This window comes from Pleurodeles waltl, chromosome 10 (assembly GCF_031143425.1).
Source record: "Pleurodeles waltl isolate 20211129_DDA chromosome 10, aPleWal1.hap1.20221129, whole genome shotgun sequence".
Classification (NCBI taxonomy): Eukaryota; Metazoa; Chordata; class Amphibia; order Caudata; family Salamandridae; genus Pleurodeles; species Pleurodeles waltl.
The window spans coordinates 134,136,417-134,160,511 of NC_090449.1; the positions used below are offsets into that span (position 1 = coordinate 134,136,417).

General features: G+C 45.6%; 1 protein-coding gene across 1 annotated transcript in view; it reads left to right on the forward strand.

Moving 5' to 3' along the window:
• Nucleotides 1–24,095, forward strand: part of FOXK1 (forkhead box K1) — a 299,423-nt gene that overhangs the window by 171,990 nt on the left and 103,338 nt on the right. Inside the window, exon 3 of the mRNA XM_069209974.1 lies at nucleotides 22,648–22,801. Within this exon, the coding sequence (XP_069066075.1) occupies nucleotides 22,648–22,801 (154 nt within the window). The remainder of the gene's footprint in view (nucleotides 1–22,647; nucleotides 22,802–24,095) is intronic.

A 24,095-nucleotide genomic window follows, 5' to 3' on the forward strand; every position in this document is an offset into this window, starting at 1 on the left:
AAGTAAAAAGGAAAAGTAGTGCCATGGCATCAGCAGTGGAGGCATTAAATCTTATGCAACCAAAAATAAGGGATAAAAATGCTCCAGAAGCGGGGACAACACATGATTTGAGTGGCAAGCCACCTGACAAAAAGCAGGGAACTATGGTAGTCAGGAAAGCCACCTGATCATGAGCAAGGGGTTTACTTACAGTCCACTCTACATAGTATTATAACTCTGACTGGAGTGTGACCCCGAAAATACAAGTAAAAAGAAGACTTTGCCCTTGTAAGATACTCAGTCCATAAATTCATGACGCAACATTATCGCAAGCAATCGTCGGCATGCAGGTACCTGCGTAAGACATGATGAAAATAAGGACAGAAGAAGCCATTATAGTCACAGGGCATTCTTTTTCTGTCCTAGACGTCTCAAGAGTATTTTATGTAATATGAATATGAAATCTAAAAAGTGCATCAAACGGGGATAACTATATTATCTCCAAGGTCATACCAAGAGACCATGATTTCAGATGGGATGGATCTCCATTTTATAATACGAGGACAACCAATGTTCATGTTTATTTTGTCATGTTGAGAAGTGGGCTAAAGCCCCTTTTACATAAACCTTTTGCCTGCCAGTTTACAGCACCACAGTATCTATCTTGTGAAAGACGTTCCTCTGTGACTAGGGCAGAGGATTGTGAGATTTTTCAAATGACGTACAGGTTATTTTGTTATATCTCTATTTGCCCCATTTTCATAAATCAACAGTGCCATATTGCACCAGATTTGCCAACCTGACCTGTCCCGACTTTAATCTTCTTGGAAAAGAATAAAACCAGTATTGAAGAAAAAGAACAAGAGGTCTATTCAGGAAACATTGGATTTTTTGTTTATGTTGAATTCTAATACTGTGAATATCGCTTTGATTAAATGATTGTCATTTTTAAATTGTATGAATCAAATTTTTTGATTGTACTAGTTTTTTTTGTGTCTTACTTAAAGACATATTTTTGCTGTTTGTTGTCAAGGTCCTTTTGTGGCCCAAAACAAAAAACTTAACTTAGAGCCAGACTACTGCTTACCATTTATTGGCTTAATTGCCACTCTCATTTGCCTGCTTCTTTTCAATGGCTTTCCTTCCTCTTCCTGTGTCTGTCCCTCTCTGGAGCATAGCTTCGCTGCCATTCTTTCGATTGGAATTCTTGTATACTTTCACTTCTCACATTCAGGTAACTACCTTTTTATGGGCGAGCGCGAAGTGCTCCGTCCATTCTGTAATCTCTCTTTGGGCTTGAAACCACGCCCATGCCACGTCACTTACATTGGTCTGTGGACTTGCCTTTTAAAATCCGCTTGCTTTCATTTGTGAAAGGCATGCATACCTCATGTCATGCCTTTTCCGGTGTTTAGCCCACCTACACAGCACCGGTAAAGTACCAAAAACATACGATGCTCAATGTTTTCAGCCTGGGGTCCGGACTACTTTATCTGTTTATTTTCCACGCAGCACGATCGCTCTACATTTTACATAGCGCGATGGCGCTGCGTTTTTTTTTGCTTTACAACGTTAATACCTCTAACTCGAACAAATGCGAGACCCGTTGCATTGAAAATGCTTGTTATATTTTTATACCTGCCCCTATGCCCCAAGCTTGTCTGTTGCCATGCCACACCCATCCCCATTGATCCGCCACCCCTCACGATCCAAATATAATTATTTGCAGATGCCGCACAGCATCAGCAGAAATCATTGGTGAAGCCAGTGCATCAGAAGGCGACACCCGTTAGCAAAGCCAATGCTTACTAATATGTTGTTACAGTGAGTCTGTGATTTACTTTTTTAATATTTTGTAACTGTTGAACAGGTCGCCTGTAACTTCATTTTATTATTTATTTATAAGTATCTGTATTAGTTTGTGTAATGATTTTGTTACGCCCCAGTAACGTACATAAATATCAGAAGAGTACAGATTTCACAGTATCTGGTCCATAGTCCATAGCAGTCGGTTCTATTTCTTCAGGATTACAAAGGAGCAATAATACTATTGCTTCCAAAGTGAATGAACACGTTCTGCACACAGTGTCACCTGCCTTCCGCGGATCTGAGCACACCATGACACAAAATAATGCAGGGATAGCTGCACGGAGTTGTTGACAACTATCTAAGTTGTTAGATGCTACTCTTGCCGCCTTAAAAGTGGTTACCCTGTTGGGCTTTTGTAGCCTCGGGCCCAGCCATACCCGTATGTGAAGCATTATACCATGTTGGCATTATGATACATTATCAGTATACCGATTGGACAATGTAATTTAAAACTTCTCCGAAGAGCAGTGGAACAATAAAATGTAAATGTCAGATATTGGTGTGCCTAAAGTAAATTCATACCATTGTTAAATTGTATTTGACTACTGAAAAAAATGTTAAGTCACAATGGGACTCAAAAGGCCATGAGGCATCTAGGGCATACGAATAGTACGCATGCGCAAGACCCTGCCACCGCCTGACATGTTTTACATGCAACCTTCCCCTCCCCTTAAATATGTGTAAGAGGGCTACCAAGCATGGACAAGCGGGGTGGAGGAGAAGGTGGGGACTGCAAGTCTAAATGTGGTTTTGCAGCTTTTTCTTTTTAAACGTTTTAGTTTCCATGGATAGGAAGTTGGTAGACTTTGTTGCGTCCGTGTCCCACTGCCTTCCCCACTTTTGATCCCCTCTGTTACTTTTCCTCGTTGCTTTTACCCCCATTGCTACCACTCTCTTCCTCCGGCTTGAAAAAAAAACAAAGAAAAACGCTTTTGCATATTTTGTTTTAGTTACCGATCTGACTCCACACATGTGGCATCCTCGTGACCGCAAAATGAACCAGGCGGCTGCCAAAAAGCTTTTTTTTTTTTTTTTTTTTTTGTTTGTTTTACTTTAGCCATACTGAACATTACCAGGAATGCTGTGCAGCGTGGTTCTAAAAACATTGGCCAAACCAGTAGGTCACAAAGGCAAGAAGTATTGGCTTTGACAAAGCTTGTTTTCTACAGGAAATATCCCACCGACCAGTGTGTACCGAGCCATCAGTGCTGCACTCGTTGGTTTCTTTACCTGTGGGCATCATCTTGCAGCAGTGCTAATTATGATGTGCGGATCTTGTAAGAGCATTGTACACACGCCGAACCATTCATGCCTCCATTGCTCATCCCCTAATTACAAGTTTCCTGACAAGTTGGAATATTATGGTTTCAGTTTTATCGCCAGAAGCCCTTGTGCATGTGCGCCAAACAGACATTTAACTGGGAAATTGTAGTAAGGCATTCATTAAACCGCCCATAGAACCTGGAATTTGTCAGAGATTCCACTTGGACAAACACAAAGGGTTTTTGTTTGTTTTTCCACAGCTCTACATATGAATTTCCGTTCTCTTCAGCACTGCCAAAACGTTTTCCTCACGCAATCAAATGCAATCTCCATTTCTAGAGCACATTTGTGTACTCGAGCTTCAGTTATTTATCAGAGGTATGGATATTTGTGACAGCTTAAGCACCCTTATGCACTTCCCTGCAGTTATGCTGAATTTCATGCTGGCAGATGTAATGTAAAACGCACACCAGATGAGCCATTACAACCCATGTTCTGTTTTATTAGAACGCCTGTGCAGATGCTGCTATTTTCTAGCTTCACGTTTGTTTTGCGCTTGAGTAAATTAGGTTAGATATGTTAAATGTATCTTCTTTTGAAAACCTGTAGCAGGTGTTTGCCCCATCCAAAGAATCAATTCAGACAATTCAACTTTTCTTGTGTGGTTAGTTAAACCCATTACATAAAAAGTACAAACATTTATTGAGATCAGACTACAACGTTAAAGGAACACAATTTCATAAAAGCAAAAGAAAACAACTTGAAAATGTGTGCAAAACAACAAACACACTTAAAGCATCATCAGAAGAGGGATTACAACAGAAAAACAGACCCAGTCCCCAAGTACGATTTCTAAAACTACACTTTGCTGGGGCTCACGGATTGATGGCAGGTACTGGTGATTCAAGCGTCATCTTCCAGAACCCCAAAGCCTAGGGCTTCTGTGGACAGAGAGTCATAATGGCTCGACCGCATCAGTCAGAATATGTATCTTTGGGCAGTCTTTCTCCTTACAGAATGCCACCTGCCTGCTAGGCTTGTCTCTCCAGGTCTTTAAAAAAATTCAAATACAGCCAGTCATAAGCTGCTTGCCACACATGCCGAACCCCTTTTTTAGGATAGAATGCGCAAAGCGCTCTGTCTCTGGTGAAATCTCTCTGTGGGCTTTTAACCACGCCCATCAGTTTGGTTGGTTCTTTGGCTTGCCTTTTAACATTTGCTTGATTTAATTAGTGAAAGCATGCCTTTTCCGGTGTTTAGCCCGCTTCGAGTGCACCTGCCAACTATGGAAAACATACGAGTCTCCATGTTTTCGGTATGGCTTCCGGACTACTTTTTCTCTTTATTTCGTAGGCAGCGCGATCTCGCTGGGCAGTAGTCGAACGCTTTACATGACATCGACCCTGCTACATGAATATTTGCACTTTTGCCGGATACATAGATAATTGCACTTTTGCCGATACTTCTGTTTCCTTTTGTGTGTCTGCTTTGTGCTCATGGTGGCTGTCTGTTCGCTTAGGTGAAACTGTTTTACTTTTCATTTTCAGTTTATGTGGCAAGAAAAGTCCGGTTAGGAGTTTACTATGCTAATAGCTTTAACTCGAGCAAACGCGAGACCCATTGCATTGCAAATGCTTATTTGAATTGGTCATTGATGCCTTCATTGCCTTAAAACAGATTCTGTAGTACTAATTGGATTCCTAGGATACTGTGGGCCAGCTGTCACGTTATACCGACACATTAGTTAAAAGGGGAGGGAGAGGTAAGGATTATGGGTTCACTTCACTTCCAATGTCAATATAAATAATTTTTAAAAAGTTAACCTCGAATCAAAATTAGAGGCTGAAAGTTATGGAGGACTAAGCTGAAGATTCCCATCCACGTATTCAATCTTAAAAGTGGTGTATATATTTTCTGGTAGGGTGGTTTAGTGGTTAGCATCATCATAGAGCCCTACTTCACCTGAGTGTCTCGTCCTACAGGTAAAAGAAAACCTCCTTCCTGAAGGTAAAATGTATTTTGTCAGATGTGATGTGTAGCTGAATCAAAACGATCTCCAATCCCTAAAAGTGTTTTTAACAAACATGAAAAGGAACGGGGGGATAAGGTTAAAAGCAAGGCAATGTTGTTAGGAAGAATTACTAATCCTATACATCTAATGCATCAGGTCAACATGTTTCAGCTGTTAGTAGCCCATACAGGTTAGCATCGTTCGTCAGAACCTGGTGACTTGAGGCTGAACACGGATTATGAGCAGCTTAGGTAAGTACTTGTTAATTTACATGTCGTCCAGAGGGCTATTCCAATTGGGCGTAACACAGTTGAGGCCCAATCAAGTAACCTTGTTAGGTGGGAGGCTGAACCTCACAGGATCCTGAGGACCGTGAGGTCCGTGCACATTTATGACACGACTGTCTCAAGCAGTTCTCTGAGTCTCACTCTTTCCAGACTGAGGGAATGGGACACTCAAGTGAAATAGGACACTATGATGATGCTATCCACAAAAACAACCTAGCGAAAAAAAATAAACCACTTCTGAGGTTGAATACATGGATGACAGGCTACAATTGAGTCCTCCATAGCTGTTTAGCACCTAATTTTGATTTGAGGTTCACTTTTCTTTAATTATTTACGTTATGCCAAAATGCCTGGTTGGATGTTACTTGCTTTCTAGGAGGCATGCACGCCACTCTAATGGACATGCCAAGCAGCTTTTTAGTGAAAAGGCTGACTCCTTCTTGGAGTGCTTGAAGAATTTCCAGTCTATAGCTTGCTTATTGGCCCTGACTTTGCTAGAAAAATCGGTGGCTCTCTAGAGTTTAGAAGTCCGGGTAGAGACAGCCGTCTGAGACCGTCCAAACACCTCAAAAAATATACCTCTCCTTTAAAGGAAGGGTGGATCAGAAGCAGCAAACTAGTCTCCTCCTTCCTCTGGTGAATTTTCCTGTCCCAGATCCGCTCTGGTCACCCCATCCCCCCTGGCCCCAGTCAGGGCCTGCCGCCCGTGCACCGAGTACTGAGCTGAGGGGGCCCCCTGGAGGCGATGGTGGTCACGTTTCTCCACCCAACTGGGGCCGTTCTTGCTTTCGGAGCTCTCACCAGTTGTTACTTTGTTGTCATCTATCAGATGGCCACATGGTTTTCCCGGTAAAGTTTGCTACTTGTTACTGCATCACGGACAATTGAGGCATCACAAAAACTATTGCCTTGTTAATCAAAGCTCCCATTTATAAAGCCATGGAAACACACGAGCTCTTTCAAATGCATATTGCAATATTGCAGTGCCACAATTGGTTCTTTTGTGGTATTTGTGTTGGCGGTTTTACCAATTTGAGACTTCTGTGTAAGCGGCAGACATTGGTCTGACAGTGAATTGAAGAGGTTTGTATTTAGAAGAAAACACCCACCGTCCTGCTTTATCGTCTGTTCCTGTGATGTTGTTAAAGTACTGCATATCATTTAAAAATAAATTACCAATAACAGTTGTATATTGTAAAACAAAATACCCCGTTACCTTAGGGGTCAGCGTTTCCTTAGCAGTGCTAGGTGTTTTTTTTTTTGGGGGGGGGGGGTTGATACATTGACGAGTTAATCAGGACTAATTCTGACGAGGACAAGGTCTGCAGGTGCCGTTCCTTTCCTCAACCTTTCCGAGTATACCCAGCAGACGTTTTGAAGGATTCCGTGCACATAGCTCCAACGGAAGGAAAGTACTGCAGAGTCTGCCTTGCACGGTCAGAGTGACTCTTTCCTGGTGAATGCTTATGGCGAGAATATAGCAGCCAATGCTGATCGGTTGAGTGTTCGTGTCCCAGAAATCGCTCGCATCGATGGGAAGGAGAATGTGTGGCCTTCCCTTGTCGCGTGATCAGGTGCATTATATGGGCACCGACCTCTACCTGCGATTTCCAGAAACAGTGGACGTAACATGCCATTTCGCTCTTAGCTGTGAGGACGGTTTATTGTTCAGTGGCAGTCACATTATTTCAGGCATTTATTGGGTAGTGTTTAGTATACATGGAATCACGAGGGGGTGTCTGGTGACGGAAAAGAAAGCTGCCGTTGTATAGCTGCTACTAAGATCAATACATGTATGCAGAATCGAACCCAAGGGGTTGAAGGTAACATTTTAGCAAGTTTCAGGTTAAAACTTGACACAAAAGAAAGAGGAGAAACTTGGAGGAATTCAAAATAGGCCAGCCTCACGCCTAGGTTTGTCGAGGCCTCGAGTGATTCGGCCAGCGGTGGGCATCACTTGCAGAGGTTCTTTTCAACATTAATTTCCCTGGAAGTATTTTTAAATGCTATTACTTTGAAAAGGCACGGGCTCTGATTTAAACTCCGCAGGCCTGCAACTGCTTCCTGGCTGTCCAAGGTGTATAAATAATGTGAACTGGATGCTGGCAGTTCTGTCCCTGATGCCTGAGGCCGAGGATCATTTCCTGGAAGTGCACTAGCTGCAGGCCAACAGTGCTGTGGCTTATGTGTGGCTGCCAAGGCTACCGGGGCTGGCTATATTCCAACGCGTTTCTAATTGGCTCTTTTTGAGTGCCAAATCCAAACTCTTTGTGAAGGTGGCTAATTCAGATTCTTTCCCTCGACTGTCGCTGTCTCCCTCAAACTGGGAGCATTTGCATCTGAACTCTGGGGAAACATTCAAGGGGCCGAGTGACCAGCAATTCATTGCTTCTAGCCGGACATAGGAGCATTTGATGCAACTGAGATTGCAGTGTCTCCTCTGCAATTTTTAGTTAAGCAATATTTTTCTACTCAATGGTAGGGACAATCCTAAAGTGAGGCAGTCCTCACCAGGACAAGAGTGGGTTATGGTCCGTAGGTATTTACCTGGAATGCAGCATTTCAGAGATAAGTATATTAAAGAGTGACAAAAGGAAATGGTGTGAGTGGTGAACCAGGTTAGTGAGAAATGGGACGCGAAAGCAACAGGGTTTTTCAACTGGGGTAAACTTGTACCGAAACACATTGTTCTCATATGACTCTTCTCCTCTAAGTGGCTACTTTCCGTGTTTAATGCTTTGCTGCTGAAAGAGTTCCTGATTCCACAACCAACAACTAAATTGTAATCCATGAGTTTGAAGTGGTGTTTATTCTCCGTCCTAGCAACACATTACTTCAGTTCCTCAAAAATGCACCAATATCGAAAAACCATTGTCATCAGATTTATAATCACTATAAAACTTTAGTACTTTTTGTTTAAAATATCCAACAGTTTAGTAATTCAGTCAAAATTGAAATCTGAGAAACATGCTCTATCGCTTCATCCAGGTTAACCATATGCATAGAATGTGTGAAGTCGCGCTACACAATGTGGTTCACACTGCTACCTAAGTCAGTATGTCATTATAACACACTTTTTAAACAGTAATCACATGGTGTTTGCCCCTTTTACAGATTACACGCACCTAGATGTGTGCAGGAGATCAGGACTCATCTCTTAAATTATCTGTTTTCAGACTTTTTATACTGTGCAAAGCTAGAATGCCTGGTTGTGCTGCCAAGCATTTGGGCTTTGTCAATGTTTGTTTGCTTTGTCATGGTTTTGACAAAACTTTGTTAGGAGCCAAGCCCTCGTCTGTCCTTAAAAAATACTGTGGCCAAAAATATATTTTTGGTCTTGGAAAGCACACATTGCTGTAGTAATCACTGGCACAGAAAATAACTACTTTGTAAATGTTCTCCTTGTGAAGGGGAAGAATGTCCTCGCTATCGGAGAAGTTAACCAGTGGCTCAAGTGAGCTGACCAATTGCTCCGAGTTGTAGTGTGCAGAAAAAAAAAAGTCAGCAAGACAATTACAGACCTGTGGATGAAGAGGGCTGAGTGAAAGCCGCTGAAGCAAGTATATTATACATATAATTTTATTAAAATCAAAACGTTTGGCTAAAGCCAGACCAAGGGAGAAACACTTCAGGAGGGGTCTCCTGTCTGTGCTCAAATCAGAATGAATGTGTGTAGGAAACTGGCTCTGTATATACCATATCAAAGTGAGATATAGTGTGCACAGAGTCCAGGGGTTCCCCAGAGGCTTAACAGAGGCCAAAGTAGATAATACTAATTCTCTCTTTTGTGGTAGTGTGGTCAAGCAGTTAGGCTTATCAGAGGGTAGTGCAAAGCATTTGTTGTATACACAGACAATAGAAGAAGCACACACTCGATGACTTAGCTCTAGACCAATGTTTTTTATCTAGCAAAAATATATTTTCTAAATTTATTTTCAGAACCACAAGATTCAGGTTGCAGGTAAGTACCTTAAAAGTTTTTTATTTCACACAGGTATCAACAGCACTTTGTTTGAAATAGTCAAGTAATACCGTTTTTGAAATAGTGTTTTAAAATGGACTCACTGCAATTTTCAGAATCAGTTCTTGGGGGGGGGGGGGGGGGGGGAGAAATGTTAGGTCATTTTACAGGTAAGTACACCACTTACAGTTTCAGTCTCCGGGTTTTAGGAAGTCCACTGGTTGGGGTTCAAGTTAACCCCAAACACCCACCACCAGCAACACCAGGCCGACCGGGTGCAGAGGTCAAAGATGAGCAAATTTAACGTGGGCTCATATGGAGACAGGGGGTACTCGGAATCAGGTCGGCCTGCATGTAAGTACCCGCAACTTGGAGGGCAGACCAGGGGGGATTAGAAGAGCACTGGAGGGGCCACAAGTAGGCACCAAACACTCACCATCAGCGGCACAGGGGCAGCCGGGTGCAGGTTGCAAACAGGACATCAGGTTTCCAATGCTGGTCTATGAGGAGACCCCGAGGGTCACTCAGAGGCTACAGGCGAGGTCCAGGGGGGTGTCTCGGGCACACCACCGGTTGGATAGTGAGGAGGGTCGCCTGCTGAACGTTGAGGCACCGGGGTTGGTTTCTCCAAGGCCTGGGTTGCTGCGAGTGCAGTCTGTTCTTAGGTGTCTTATATCTTCGTCCGTCGCTTCGTGGTCAGTGAGGTCCTCGGGATTCCCTCTGCAGGCATCGTCGTGGAGGGGTCAACCCAGGGTGTGCACTTGCTCGCAATCACCTGGGGACCCTCTCTTGCTTGGTGGACCACCTGGATATGGGCCGTGGACGTCAGGTGCACAGGGGTCAAGACTTGCGCATCTTGAGCGAGGTGGGAGTCCTTGGTTGTAGGTTTTTTTAGACCGAGCCGCTGTCCAATGGAGTTCTTGGTCCTTTTGGGTGCAGGGCAGCCCTCTGGAGTTGGCAGAGGTAGCTGGGCCAGCTGGACGTGTCGCTGGTCTTTTTTGCAGGTTGTTTGAAGCAGGAGACAGGCCCGTAGGGCTGGGGCCAAAGCAGTTGTCGTCTTCATTCTTCTCTGTTTTTTAAATGTTACAAGAGTAGGTTATTTATGAAATATGGGGTTTTATTTTTGGAACATTAAACAACAAAGTTGAAAAGCATTTTTCATATACAGCAGCTTGGAACTAAACTGTCATTTTTGATCGTGCTAATAATATATCCATCTTATTTGAAATTGGAGAACTTCAAAATGGTGTGATTATTCTGCCTGTGCATCTAAGGGGAAATATTTAACAGTTGTTAGCCCTGTACCTTATAAGGCACAAAGGTCATTGTCAAAACAGAAAATCTCATTAATGTAATTTGCCCTCAGAATTATCTTTGGTTTCTCTCGTTCTCGAGCGAACGCATTTTAGACGCCCTGCTATCATTACCGTTCAACCTAGCACGCAGCATCTTATGTCTTGTGTGTAATGTGCTGTATGCAGTGCGTAGCTCGTTGAGCCTTGTTACTAGTATTGCAGCCCGTGAGCATCTTAAATAAGTCACCGCCTGGTGGCCTGCATGTTGCACGCTGTGCTTTGCTGCAGCGCATGAACCCTCTGCGCTATTTGATGACGAGTCTGGTCTGCATACGGGCCTTAAGCAGTTGCAGTGCCCACCGAAGTTAACTTGCTGGTTACAAGGAGCTCTGCAGCAGGTGTCTTAATCCCATAACATAATTTATAATGCTTTGTGTACCTGTTAAGCCGAAACCACGTTACTGTCACGTGTACATGTTGCCATTTTATTAGGAAGCAGTTTCGTTTCCTTAAAAAAAAAAAAAAACATAAAGTGACTGGCCTCCGTGCCCCACTTCATAAAGCTGATCATCAGAACTCGACTGCTTTTGACACCCCCATACCCTCCTTGATTACTTTCAGATCGGTGAAAGTTGTATATCTCAGATTCGGCATGCCCATTTATAAGCCAAAGAAGGGGGTTGATGATTTCGGCCAGTCATTAGCTTTTTCTAACCCTACTTCATACGAGAAAAACTTCTCTTTAACGGACACATCTCTTTAAATGTCATTTTCATGGTACGCTTTTTAGTTTCGGCTCACGGTTAGATGTTCTTAAGTCGCCATCTTGTGGTGGTTCGGAGTTTGTTTATCTTGCATGCCTTATCGTTCAGTTGAATGAACTGTGTATCCGTGCTATCAAACTTTGGTTAGTTGTGTTCAGTGCTTAATTTGAGTCAGTGAAGGCCACCGGCACTCATTTTTTGGGGACAGCACTTGCATTTCATCATAGGACATTTAGTAAGAGCAGAGAAGGGCGAGGCAACAAATTATCAGGTAGAGCAAAACCGAGCCAAGGGGTCTGGCTCCGATGTTACAGCCCGTGCACGAGCCGAGCCCTGAAAATATTTGCTATGGAAAACATAAAACAAACTTCTTGTAAAATAGTCTACTCTGCACCAGCGAACAAATATGTAGAATCTATTTGCCAGTTTTATCGTTTTAGATATTTAGGCATTGCAAATTGCTTTTTTTCTGTATACTTTAATGGTCTCAGTTGCCGAAATAGTTATTTTGAATTGAATAAAGTCTAATCAAAATGAAAAAAGGTATATTTAATATATGGACGTTTTGACATTAATTGGGTATATTTATTAGATGGGCGGTAGGCGAAGCCGGACCAGTTAGGGGCGTGCGAAGAACACGTCCACATTGCGGGGTCATCAATAGGCGGGAGGCCGCAAAAAGGGTCTCCGGTGATTGACCGGCATGGTTTGAATCTGCCAATCATTATGAATAGTATGGCGGGCCATGAGGTCAAAAAGAGGTCGCAGCACCTCTAGGCAAGGTTGACCTCGTAACATCGAGAAGAGCTCACCTCGCAGCGGGATTTGTCCAGCTTCAAGGAGTGGCCGGTAGCTGCGTCGGTAAGAGCGTCGAGGAAGGTGGCGTCACGAGTGTCGTCGGATTGACAGGCAGCGACACTGCTCGGAAGAAGAGCATAAGTGGCATCGGGTATAAACAGCACAGCAGCAGCCAGGCACACGCAAGCAAACTCTCACTAGTCAGGCAGGAGCATGGCGGGGATGGGGACCTGGCCTTTGTAGATGCAGCCTCCAACACCCTTCATGGGCAACCCTTGGTAGCTAGGACCAGGGAGTACCGTTCCATCTGGTTATCCCCCATTATACTGGCCTGGCGTAAACCCTTTGCAGGGCCATGGTGTGGGAGGAGCAAACATAGAGCAACCACCAATAAATACCAAGCACACCGGGGAAGAGCCAGGTGCAACACTGGCCAAAGCCACCATAGCTACAGCCCCTCCGGTGCACAAGGCACAAACAAGCAAAGTGGGGGTAGGACAAGGATAGAGGCAAAGAGGCGGGGCAGGCAACAGCTAGTGACAGGGCCCTCCACCCAGGGGAACTGACCACACAAAACTGTGGTCCGGAGGGGCAGCCCACAGGGTGGAGGCCGAAAAGCCAGCAAGCAAATACATTTGACCCTCCGCAGGCCCCTTGATAATGGCGCAGAAACAGGTCTGGCCAGCCTTATTCCACTAGCAGTTAAAGAATCTGGTTTAAGCTGTTCATTGATATATTCTCACTTCTTGAGGTGTTCCAGGCAGGTTTAGATTTGGCTACACACACAAGAAGAGGAAAAAAGGGACAGATGCTGACTAAGGGTAGAAAGATCCATATAAAATTGGCTACGGGCATCTAGAACCTTGGCAAGCGTATTTGTGGAGAAATTCCCAGAGAAAACGGCAGCACTGTTCCTTCATGAGCAAAAGGTGCATGATGCGCAGCCAAAATACCAAGGGGTCACTTGCCTGCACTATTATGAAGGATTTAAAGAAAAAATGCAGACCTGGCCAGTTATCTACTCCGACCACCAAGACGTAGAAGGTTTCGCTGACCATGTGGTGGCAGCCAGTGAATACAAGGAGACAGAATTTTCACCCAGCAGTTGAAAATGGGAAGTTAGAAGGATTCACACACAGTGGCAAGGCAAGGGCCCAGTGAGGAGTGAGTTGGGAAAGAACCGCACTACAGCATGCAGGAAGTATGATAAGGATGAGTGTAAATGGTGGCAGGCCTTCAAGTTTAGGCACCACTGCAGCAGTTGCGGAGGAGCACACCCAGCAGTTGAGTGCAAGAGGACAAAGGGGGTAGGTGAAGGCAAGGACAGCAGCAACAGGAAGTAGCAAACTCATGAAAGGGGCCCTGGGGAGGGTGGGCCTGGGAACCTGCAGCATCTCTTCCAACCCCCATCCGGACAGACTTGCTTTCACAGTTACTGACTCGCGAAGCGCTCCCACTTCACAGAACGCCTCAACAACAACGCTCACGACTGCAAGGAACTCTTCGGCATCGTGAAAGAACTCGCCAACCCCAACGCCATTGTCAATGACATCCCTCCATCCCAGAAACTCTGCAACGATCTCTCCACCTTCTTCTACCAGAAAATTGCAGCCATCCACGACAGCTTCAACACCTCACCTCCGCCAGACCCCACCCCCAATAACTCCTCTCACGCCGACCACATCACCACCTGGACCCAAGTAGACGACGCCGAAACACTAAAGACCATGAACTCCATCCACTCAGGAGCTCCCTCTGACCCCTGCCCACATCACGTGTTCAACAAAGCCGACGCCACCATCGCCCCCGCACTCCGAAAGATCATCAACCTTTCCTTCAACACCGCTACCTTTCCGGACAGCTGGAAGCACGCAGAAATCCAACCCCTCCTCAAGAAACCTAAGGCTGACCTCAACGATCTCAAAAACTTCAGACCGATCTCCCTCCTCCCTTTCCCCGCAAAAGTCATCGAGAAGATCGTCAACGCACAGCTCGCCCACTACCTAGAAGACAACTCCATCCTTGACCCCTCCCAATCTGGCTTCAGGCGAAACCACAGCACAGAGACTGCACTCCTCGCTGCCACAGATGACATCAGACTACAAATGGACAACGGCGAAACCTCAGCCCTGATCCTCCTAGACCTATCAGCCGCCTTCGATACAGTCTGCCACCGCACCCTACTAACCCGCTTACACGAAGCCGGCATCCAAAAAAAGGTCCTCAAATGGATCTCCTCCTTTCTCTCCGGCAGAACCCAGAGGGTCCGACTCTCACCTTTCCGCTCCAATGCCACCAACCTCATCTGCGGCGTACCCCAAGGCTCCTCACTAAGCCCAACGCTGTTCAACGTCTACATGGCCCCCCTCGCACAACTGGCCCGCCAGCACAACCTCAGCATCCTCACCTACGCCGACACCCAACTCGTCCTCTCCCTGACCAAAGATCCTCTCACCGCCAAAGCCAACCTCCACGAGGGACTGAAATCCATCGCCGAGTGGATGAACAACAGCCGCCTGAAACTCAACTCCGACAAGACGGAAGTCCTCATCCTCGGGCGCACCCCCTCGGCCTGGAACGACTCGTGGTGGCCCACCGCCCTGGGCCCCCCACCCACCCCAGCCAGCCACGCACAAAATCTCGGCTTCATCCTCGATTCCACCCTCACCATGTCCAAACAGGTCAACGCAGTCTCATCCTCCTGTTTTAACACCCTCCGAATGCTCCGCAGGATCTTCAAGTGGATTCCAACAGGAACCAGAAAGACAGTGACCCAAGCCCTCGTCAGTAGCATACTCAACTACGGCAACGCACTCTACACAGGCATCCCAACAAAAGACATCAAACGACTCCAACGCATCCAGAACGCATCCGCCCGCCTGATCCTCGACATACCCCGCCGATGTCACATCTCCCCTCACCTGAAGGACCTCCACTGGCTCCCCGTGGACAAGAGGATCACCTTTAAACTCCTCACCCACGCACACAAGGCTCTACACGACACCGGACCCGCCTACCTGAACACCAAACTCAACTTCTACGTTCCCTCACGACAACTACGCTCTGCCAACCTTGCCCTCGCCATCGTCTCCCGAATCCAGCGCAAGACCTCTGGCGGCAGATCCTTCTCCTACCTCGCCGCCAAAACCTGGAACTCACTCCCGACCTCACTGCGCCAGACCCAGGACCTGCTCACCTTCAGGAGACTCCTCAAGACATGGCTCTTCGAACGATAGCAGCACCCCCCCCCCCTAGCGCCTCGAAACCCTAACTGGTACATAGCGCGCTTTATAAATTATTGATTGATTGATTGATTGACTGAGCAGAGGGAAGTGCAGCTGTTGGCAGAGGGATTGTCTCAGCTTTCATCATCCTGTACCAAGGTCCCCAGGCCCATCACCTTTGCTAGAATTTGAAATCAGTAAGGGACACCCCATCAGTGACGAGACAGAAAGTAGCAAAATAAATTTGCCTTGACAGGGTCCCGGGTCTCTTCCCGGAACACCCCCTTGACAACTTCATTGTTTCCTCCCTAGGGGTAGTACCAAAGAAAGAGCAAGGGAAGTACAGGCTTATTCGTCACCTGTCATACCCCCCGGATGAGTCAGTAAATGACGGACTGGACTAAGGTAGCTGTTCAGTGTCCTATGACGACACAGTTGACTTAATAAAAGCAACAGGAAAATGGCACTGCAAGCAAAAACAGATATTGATTCTGCATCCTGACAGCTACCACCTGCTTGGTTTCCAGCTTGGCAATGCCTTTTGTTACAATTGCCTGCCCATGGGTTACACGATCTCCTGCGCATATTTGGAGACCATCAGCAGATTTCTAGAATATGAGCTGCGAACGCATAATGCACAAAAGGGGAGGTGCACACACTGCCTGGACGACTTCTTATTCATTTTAAAATTGGGCAGTAATGTGTGTGGAGATTTGCTGCAGTCCTTTACAGAATTGGCTGGGGAACTGGGGGTGCCACTGGCTGGCAAAAAGACAGAGGAACCGGCCACATACCTGTCCTTCCTGGAGATTGATGGATACAGTTTGATGTGTGTGTAGGCACCCTCAGACCAAGGTAGGAGAACTGAAGCAGATAATAGAGGTGCTGCTCACAAAAAGAAGGCCACACTGAACGTGATGCAGCAACGTCTAGGCATGCTTAACTTTGCAAACAGGGTGATCCCAGCAGGCAGGCCTGTTGCTAGGCGCTTAGAGTGACCAGTGGCATAACAAAGAAACATCACAGAGTATGACTCACAGAAAGAGGTGAGGAAGGCTCTGGAGCCGTGGTTGGGCTTCCTAGGCTGCTTTAACGGAACACTGATATGGCGGGAGCCATGGGTGATGGCTAGGTAGCTGGAACTATTCATGGATTTTGGAGGGGGGGGTTGCGAGGGCTTCAGCGCTGTGCTCTGCCTGGACAGCCACATTGGGATTGGGGAGGGCGGTTACGGGGGGCTTCGGCACAGTGCTGGGCTCAGCCTGAACAACCACATGCTGGCATGACGCCTGGCATGCTAACAGGATTACCAAGAAAATCAGAGTGCTGGAAGTCTTTCCTATCATCATATAAGGGGACAGGCTAGCCAATAGACAGATCACGTTTTGGTCCGACAACCATGCAGTGGTGCCAGCTTTAAACCTGGGGACTGCGCGGTGCCCGGCACTGGTGTTCCTAATACACCACCCTAGTGGTATGCCAGCTAAGGGCTAACATATTTAGGGCCAGGCACATTCCAGGATATGATAACTCTGTGACTGATGCAGTATCTCGTTTTCAGTAGCAGAGGTTCAGAGAGCTGGCGCCGCACGTGGACCTGCACATGACACTGGTGCCCAAACTGCTTAGGGGCCTTGTGGACCTGGCCTGAAGATACTGGTGGGTAATGCGCTAGCCCCCAAGATGGCTATGAGATACCGTAAGTGCTGGAAGGTCTTTCAAAGCGTGACTGGCGTGCAGGGACGTATCACTGTAACAAGAGAAAGATGTGCAAGGGTTCATACACTGGGTATATCCGGGGTTTGGGGAGGGAACAAAGCTTGGGCCCACGCACACCTCAGCACCATCTTCTACTATTCAAAACTGACTACGGGGAGAGACCCAACCAACTCATTTTATTGCAGGGCAGCCATGAAAGGGTGGGGGTGAAGATGTAAACATAGGGGGTGGGAGGGCTGATAATTCACCTGCGAAGGTCAAAGATTGGTCAGCTGGCAAAGGGGAAATACTTACGGGTAGACAGCCTAGATGACAGCAAATCTGGCCCAGTATGCTTCATGCAGGAATACATGAGTCAGGTGCAGAGTGGTTAACTGCTTTTCAGACATGAGGGCAGCTCATGCCTAAGCCACTTTCAGTTAATCATGGTGCTCAGAATATCTGTAACTAAAGTAGGGCTCCATCCGGAAAAATGTAGGTCCCACTTATTTTGCATAGGCGCAGCCATGACAGGAGCGGAAAGTTGGCTAAGTGAAGAGTACATAAACGGCTAGGCCGCTGGGCATCGGGTGCATTCAAGGGTTACATCCGGCCCATGGGCCCCTAAGTTACGTTTCCTTTGAAACAGGCCACTTTGAAGATAGGCACAGAGTATGGATCCTAGGCCACTCTTATATCATACGAGCACAAAGATGGACAGCGGCACGAAAAGACTACAAAGTGATTTGGTAGCGGAACACATCCAGTGACATGGCTGAGGCAACCAGGCATGAGATGGGCCTAGCTGCTCCCCGCATCCAGTGTGCAGTGCTACAGGAGGGGAAACCAGATGCCATGTTAATCCACCTAGGTGGAAGTCACCTAGCCTGCCTCGGGAGAAAGGACCTACTAGGGGCAGTGGTATCCGGGCTCACAACAGTAGCACGGCTGCCACGCCCAGCAGACGTCTTGTGGTTTGAGATCATAGCAAGACCACAGTGGAGAGGGGCTTGGGACTGTGGTGGTAGAGAGGTGTAGGAGAAAACTGAACATCTCAGTGGCGAAGGGCTTAGTGAGGCACAGGTTCATCAACCTCAAGGCGCCAGGGATTCACGCATTAGATGGGGTCCACCTGACGGGTAGTGATGGACATGTGTCTACTAAATATGTAGGGGATCAGCTAGGTTTCTCATAAGTGAGCAGAAGGCGGGGAGCTGCCTGCAGTCGAGGAACCAGAGGCAGGGTGGCAGAAGCAATGCAAAGACAGCCAGAAAAGCACAATAGCCTAAGAAGAAGAGCTGGTCGGACAGTGTCCCTGGGATGCCTCATGGCAGGGGTACAGAGAGTAGGCAATGGCTAGCAAAGGTTCAGCAGCAGGCGGACAGTGCACTTGGAGCCCGGGCAAGGCCAGAGGGCCGCCTACATAGAATTTGGTTGCAAGGGAAGCCTAGGAGCAGTTAAGTGCTGGACATCTGCAGAAGGGGACCATCGCTCAGAGGCTGTGCAAGAATGCTGGTAACAGTCATTAAAGATAAACAAATCAAAAGTATTGATCAAAATAACAGACGTATGAGCATAAGAGATGACAATGGAACATATGAAAGACCACAAGTTACGATGTTTTTATCAGCCATGTGATGTATACTGTAATAAACTGCAGGCATTACATTTACAGCTATGTCTCCCCTCATGATTGACGGCAAGGATGGTGTACGGGAAGGAAATATTTTGAAAATGGCCACAAAGGTTCTGTCGGTTACTCACATTCCTGGGAGTGATTATAGCACTGCACTAAGAAGTACTTACTAAAAGTGATAGTTTTCTACAATTAGTAATGTGAATGCACCTGTATGAAAGTGCCTTCATACGCAAAGAAAAAGGAGTTTTGGTGACATAAAATATTTGCATAAGATTACACTAAATGAAACAGGGAAGCCACAATTTATCCTAGCTTTTTAGTTTCACTTTATACAAATCAGCTAATAAATAGGTATCTGTTTGTCTTTTCTTATGTTAAGATTTGTGTTGACCTCTTAGTGCACTTTTAGTTTTTGCCTGCATAGCGCTTACAAAATCTATTGTTTAATATAAATCTTAAAAGTGGCTTGGATCCGCCCTTACTTTTTATTGGTTTGACTGCTTGCCACTTACTTTTTCTCCGTTTCTATTGGCTGTTGCACACTTTTTCCTGTTGTTCTGAATGTGTATGCCCTTATCAGTATCCCAAGGCCCAGGTACTCCTTTTCATCCAGCAAACGTCTTTGTGAGGCTGCTCTCTTAGACGTGATTGTACAAGATGTTGAGCCGATGCCGAGGCTCGTACCCAGCTCCTAAGGTCGGTATTTCTGGCAGTTACGTCACAATCCTCTGTCCTTCCCCTTCTCTTCTATTTTCGGTATTCTTGTTTAGCATTCGCAGCTGGGTCACTTCAGCATTGCTCCTCGCATAACCCTCTCAATGCGGCCCCCCTCTCAGTCTACGGCTTATGTTCTACTGCCCCCCTCGCACCTGCTGCTGCTGTTACAGATGAACCCTATTGTATCTTTTGTTGCAGTCTAAAGCTCTCATATATGTTAATTTTTGTTGGAGTGCCACACAGTATTGTTAAATATATACATAAATAAATATTAAAGCTCACCCGGTCTCTTTCTTCTCGGAGGAGGTGCAACCAGTCGCACTGCAGAAACCTCTCTCAGTGCGCCCCCCTTCCTTCAGCAATCAGAGCTTGGTCAGCCGCTACTCCTCACGAACCCCCTCAAAGCAGCCCCTCCTCAGTCTGTGGCTGCTGGAGGTGTCTCGTTCTCCTCGGAGGAGGTACAGCCAGTCAGAGGAGCAGTTCAACTTCAGTTTCATCTCGATGAACAGTCGCCAAGGCAGCCCCCTGGACGACCCTGTTGCAAGGTGCAGCAGGTGCAGTGGCATAAGGACCAAAAGCTCCAGGAAACCCACCGAACACCAGTTATTATTGTGTGTTGCTACTAAACAAGCAGTCACAAGTGCAGTTATCTTGTGGTCAGCAGGGCCATGATTTTAATGATATGATGCAGAAGGTGCAGTGGCACAGGGGCCAAGAACTCCAAGAAACCCACTAAACATCGTCCTTGTAAATTGGGTTAATTCATGCCTATTTGAGTTTATGTTCCAGTGCAGTCAACAGGCCTAGGACTATAATCTTTTTATGGTTACTGAATCCTGTGATTCACCAGAAGACGCTCGTTAACACACTTCAACAGTGTCATCCTCTTTTAAGTCTTGTTTCTCATATCTATGACAGCAAGGTCCACAAGTTGCACTCACCCAGAGGTCAGCAAGCCATCAATTAATATGATGAGCTAAGTCAGTGGTCTGGTGCGGCCCCAAGAGCCAAAGCATAATCTGAACCAAGAAAGATCCATCATGTGAATTACGCAAAGGACATGTAAAATTATGACAAGTCTGCTTGTCAGGACACAAAATAACATCATAGAATGCAACGGTGATTGGTTTTCTTGGGAGACATAGTCTTATCTTTTTGTGGATTTCTGCACCGTTGTATGTTAGGTAATCACTCCTTTTTAGGCTTGGCCTGCACAGCACTTGTACTGTGCTTGTGAAATCTATTGTATTTAATATAAATCTAAAAAAAGGGCCTAACATCCACGCTTGCTTTTAATTTGTGTTCTTGTCACAGAAAAAAAGGTATTATTAATCCCAAAGGCAAAACCTAATGCATTAACCAGTGCTTGTTAAAATAAAGTGCAAACTCGAGCCACAAGTAGGGGAGCACTCCACATAAGAACATTACATCACACAAGGACAGATGCATTTTTTTTATAGGCGCAGGAAGATTAAGTGATTTTACCAGAATCACAGGATGCTGTGCCGACGCCAAGACTTGAACTTGTATCCCCCGTTCCATGGTCAAAAGCTCTGACCTTAACGCCACATCTTGGATGGATGGAGGGAGGGAGGCTGACAGAAGCCTCATAAAACCTCAGCTTGTTATGGACTTGAGGTTCCAACAGGACCTCGGGGTGAGCCAGAGGCAGATTCAGGATCGAGCCTGGCTCAAGCTTTGAGTGACTGTCCAATCTCTAAGCAAGAGCGAGAAAAACACACAAAATGGAAAGACTGAGGTAGAGAAAGACAAAAAACATCACAAAGGGAGAAAGCTGGAATGTGAAAGATTTAGACAAAGGTGCAGGGAGTGACTGGTAGGGGATTAAGGTGGATTTAGGCCTACCTAGCTTTCACGTTCAGTGCTCTGGCATATAACAGCATCTGCCACTGGTTTCCCAACAATGCTTTGGGCACTAGCACTCATTCTCTTACAAATTAAGCACCAGCAGGGATTAACACTCATTACCAACTGGTGAGGTTTCTTATAGCTAACATAAGTTAATGTGGTCGCTGTTCATTTTACATTGTGCAAGGTTCACATAGAGCCACCATCGGAACTCAAATTATAACGTCCAAATCAGAGAGGGCAAAAATTGAAGGAGCTTGTAGAATCAAACTCCCTGTAACTCATCACATCCGATCGTAGAGAAAGCCTCAAGTGCATTGCTGCCAGGAAGGATGTTTAGAAGGAGTGGTGCCGAAAAAATATTCGGGATGGGTACAATCTGATGGTGCTGACATCAGTGTTGCATCGCAGAAGACACATGGGGTCTATGAAAAATCTAAGTATCAGACAAAGAACATGTATAGCTAATGAGTTGTTCTCATTCTGCAGGAGAGGGGTAAGGGTGTGGCATGTAGCAAGTGGTGAACTGTTGCAAATATTTCACTAAACCTTGATGTGGTGGCCACTGCCATTTACAGACAGCATCTTCTCCCCCCGAAATGGCCCTCTATTTTAGAATGGCTTTCATAAAAAGTACACACCTCTGAGGAAAACTTTTAAATGTGTCTGAATCTTTGCTAGATTTATAAATTTTCATTAACGCGGTACAGAAAATCTTACAATTCAGGTGTCGCCAGCCACATGTTGTTCTGATCAAAGCTGTTTGGAAAGAACAATCTTAAAACAAATATTTGTATACATTTGTCAATGCCACTTTACAGTCACCAAATTAGGTTAAGTTTTACATGGTAATCCCCTGAACTATTTGATTTCCGAACGTAGAAAGTTAAAATATATAAATGAAATTGAGATTGTGTTAATATGTATAATAATTAAAACTTGTTTTTGATTGTAGCTTTTTAAAACTTTAGCTACTAGTGATTAAAAAAATAATAAAAATGTAACATAAATGGTGGTCTGTTCATTGAATAAGTAGGTTGCTCAACTGATCAGGAACAGTAAAAGATCTCAAGGTTCTTTCACCTTAATGAGTGAGCAGAAAGGGGAATATGTAGAAGGTGCATGTTTCCAAATAGTTTTTATCAGGTTAGTCATTGTGTAAACACATCGATTGATCTGTAGTGCTATTATTTATTAAAGGGTCATTGGAGGGAGGGTCATTTTGTGATCTGGGATTAGAAGTCATTCTAATCGTCCTTCTTTTCATCTTCAGTGTACCTAACTCCTGCCCTGCAAGTCCTCGTGGAGCTGGATCCTCGGGGTATCGCTTTCGGAACATCGCCTCCGATTTGCAGCTGGCAGCAGAGTTTGCAGCAAAAGCTGCTTCGGAACAGCAAGCAGACGCGTCTGGAGGAGACAGTCCAAAGGTGCAGCGAAATGAACATATTTTCTTTTCTGTGTCCCAGTCACATTTCTTAACTTCAAGAATCCAGGTTATCATATAGATATGTCTTCGCATATACAGTTTCTTTCTTTTTGTTAAAAGGGGGGTTTACGTTTGAAATGTCTGACATTTGTTCTTGAAAACTCACTGAATAAGAAGTTTCATCTTTATTGGAAAAATAAATGTATGGTGTGACCTAGCATATGTTTTCTCAGGGTGGCTATCAGTTTAAAATGGATTTCTGCCTCTCCCCCCTCTACCTTGTCACCAGGGCTTGTTCTCTTCTCTTTGTGACTGAGACCTCCCCTCCTTTATGTGGCACTAATGCCTTTACTCCTCATGCGATACTCCATATGGCCCCTTAACGCTGTCATTTTTAACATCCTTCCTGGTTGGCATTACCCCCCCATTGACTGTCACTTAGCCTTCCCTCCAGCACTCCTGTGTCTCCGGCCCTCTTATGCCCTTAGTTGTTTCCAAGGACTACATCTGAATATAAACAGGACTCCAAAGTGGTGGTGGAAGAGTGATCTATTTCAGATGTTAGGATTTTCCACACTGTTAGTGGTGATCTTCCCATGCCTATGTTATGCAAACCTTCTCCCGTGTATAGATTCTTGCCCTAATTCTCCTGTACAGGTATAGTCTACAATCCCCCTTTGCAGACCTGGTGTTTACCTCAAGATGTCCACAGTGAATGAGTTATAAACCAAAGATAGTGAGAAGATGAGCATGACCTTCATCATAGATTGTCCTCTTTTAATCGCCTGTCTTCACCAACCCTTTTTATTACATTTAGGACCTTTTCCTGACTGACTTTGCAGTCCCTTTCCCAGTGGGCAGCACTCCCAAGCCTCCACAGATATTCCTTTGTCTGCTATTCCATTATAGCCAGAAATGTGGTGTAAGTCTTTCCAAGGCTTTAGTGTGCAAAATGCTTGCCTAGAAGGCGTGCCATAACCTAAAAAGGCTCTGGTCTTTTTCGTGTCGGCAAAGGTGACACAGCTAGGGTCCTCAGCTGCCTGCCCAGTGGTTAGAAAGTTGCAGAGGCCGCCTTTTGTATCAACTTTTGAATGGTAATGCCTGTGGCAGTTGTTAGTCCATATGTATGCAGTTATCTGCTCTTCCACAGATCCTCATATCTTAGGCAAGCTTCTCCCCTGACCTCACTAAATGCAGTTGTAAATAAGTATCTGTCACAGGAAAAGCACACTGAAGCAAGGAATGCGGCTGGAAAAAATTTGAAAGACAAAATAGTTACTAAATAATGCTCTTGA